The following is a 2,522-nucleotide window of genomic DNA, read 5'->3' as shown; positions in this document are numbered from 1 at the left end:
CAAAACTTCATCTATGTATTGCAAACATCACAAAGCTAGCCAAGAATTATCAACCTCCAAAAACTAAAAAACAAGTTCATCCTCCAATCCACTCCAATGAATGAGAACTCTCCATCCCTCCCAGTCGGACTAACCACGGACGAGGGGTCACCGTATTGGCTAAACAAAGGAGATAACGCATGGCAACTAACGGCAGCGACCATGGTGGGACTACAAAGTGTTCCAGGACTCGTGATATTATACGGCAGCATGGTTAAGAAAAAATGGGCAGTGAATTCTGCTTTCATGGCCCTTTATGCCTTTGCTGCAGTTTTGATTTGTTGGATCCTGTGGGGCTACCGTATGTCTTTTGGAACTCCTATGATTCCTATATTGGGCAAGCCTGATCAAGCCATGACTGAAAAGTTTCTGCTTAGCAAATATCAAATTTACTATCTTCCCACGGCTGATTATGTTTTCTACCAATTTGCTTTTGCTGCCATCACTGTTATACTTTTGGCTGGTTCATTGCTGGGAAGAATGAATTTTTATGCTTGGATGTTGTTTGTTCCACTCTGGCTCACTTTCTCCTACACAGTTGGTGCATATACTATTTGGGGCTCTGGTTTTCTCAAAGACTTGGTAATTGAGATCTGCCATTTAATTGCATTAATTATATATAAAAGTATTTATGTCCAAAGTTGATTGGACCTAGGGCATAATACTTACAACCACACCTCGACTGTCTAATTCGGTTAATTTGACATGACCACACCTCGACTGTCTAATTCGGTTATTCATTCGTGTTATATTTTATGTTTGGAAATCTGAAAAAATTGGATAATGATTCGAATATACTGTGTAGGTGGGACCGAGGCATTCGCACGATAGACAACATTTTCCACCAAACAACATAATACACATGCTGGGAGGTGCAGGGTTTCTTTGGATGGGGTGGAGTGGTTTCAATGGGGGATCACCACTAGCAGCAAGCCAAATTACATCACTTGCTATACTAAACACCCATATTTGCACTGCTATGAGCCTTTTGGTATGGCTTTCCCTTGACATCATTTTCTACTTTAAAAGCTCTGTCATTGGTGCTGTTCAGGGAATGATCACTGGCCTCGTTTGCATTACACCTGCGGCAGGTAGTTTATTCCTACTCCTTTTTCGTCTCTTTTATATTTGGCCTAAAAACCAGATTAGAGAACTTTTCTCTTACTAAAAAGAGGATCAAAATTGTATTAATGACAGGAATTGTGGGTACGTGGGCGGCGATAATGATGGGAGCGTTGTCTGGTTCGATACCATGGTACACCATGATGGTTTTGCACAAGAAATCGGCATTCTTCCAACAGGTTGATGATACATTGGGAGTTTTTCACACACACGCAGTAGCTGGTTTATTAGGAGGGATTCTCTCTGGCCTCTTTGCCAAGCCTGACCTTCTTGATATGTTCTATAAACCAAAAAAACCCGGTCCAGGCTTTGTGTATGGAATAGTTGACGGTGGAGAAAAGTTCCAGCGTGGATTACGCCAATTGGGTTACCAGCTCTTAGGAGCACTTTTCATAACAGCTTGGAACGTGGTGGTGACGAGCTTAATATGCATTTTGATAAGCCGTATAACTAAGCTGAGAATGGATGAAGATGATCTTGAGATAGGGGACGATGCAGCACACGGGGAAGAAGCCTATGCTCTGTGGGGAGACGGGGAAAGGGATCCGCCACCTCTTAGGTTTCGTATGACCCCAAAAGTCCCTTCCTTCTGTAGACGCCACGGAATGAATCCTGAGATGTCAACTGAACAGGCTGATAATCGGCAGGAGTGCTGAGCAAAGCTGCCAGCTTTAGTACCACACCACTAGGACTTGATTAGAGAATTTCGTTCCTTTCATTTAACATGACGATTGTCTTCTGACTGAATTACTTTGCTTTGCTTTCATATGTAAATAAGCAGGCCTATTTCCAACGGCAATGCAATTGCTATCATTGTGGCACATCACAGGTACAATTGATAAAAAGCCTGAACTTTACTTTCCATTATTCCACGAATGCTCCAGCAAGATCTTAGTAAAATTAAGCATTAGAGTTTTCTGTCAAATTACTCGGTTAATCCATAGCTTGTGTGTGTTCAATAATCTCCAAAACGATGAAAAACTGGCTGCAAAATTTGAAGATGATAAAGGAAATGGCCTACCTCTCTTCAACAGTAACAACCTCTAATCACTGGGGAGAAAGAATGCTCCAGTAATCTGTTTGTCGCAATGAAGAAGGGGACCTGTCCATTGGATGCATGCCTCCAGGAATTTAAATCAATTTGGCTGCCATTAAAAAACTAACCCTGACCAGTGGAGGTGTAGAAGCCTGGAAAAAATAAGAAGAAGAAGAAATAATTAAATGGAATAAAATGATATTAGTCTAATATTTTTTAATGTGATGATTTAACACCACGAGCCTAGTTTATAAACGGGCTTTATGCTCGGCCTACATAAGAAATGAAAGCCCAATACTAGTCCAATATTTCTTAAATAAATTTA

At 41.0% G+C, this 2,522-nt stretch overlaps 1 protein-coding gene across 1 annotated transcript; it reads left to right on the top strand.

Annotated features, from left to right (window-relative positions):
• The first annotated feature begins 96 nt into the window (after nucleotides 1-96).
• LOC111376718 (ammonium transporter 3 member 2-like) lies at nucleotides 97-1,817 on the top strand. Its single transcript, XM_022999696.1, has 3 exons — nucleotides 97-672; nucleotides 845-1,130; nucleotides 1,237-1,817. The coding sequence occupies exons 1-3, from the start codon at nucleotides 97-99 to the stop codon at nucleotides 1,815-1,817; spliced, it is 1,443 nt and encodes a 480-aa protein (XP_022855464.1).
• The last annotated feature ends 705 nt before the right edge of the window (nucleotides 1,818-2,522 follow it).

This window comes from Olea europaea, unplaced genomic scaffold, assembly GCF_002742605.1.
Source record: "Olea europaea var. sylvestris unplaced genomic scaffold, O_europaea_v1 scaffold15537, whole genome shotgun sequence".
In the NCBI taxonomy this organism is placed as follows: Eukaryota; Viridiplantae; Streptophyta; class Magnoliopsida; order Lamiales; family Oleaceae; genus Olea; species Olea europaea.
Note: the sequence above shows the minus strand (reverse complement) of the source record. Positions and strands in the feature narration are given on the sequence as shown.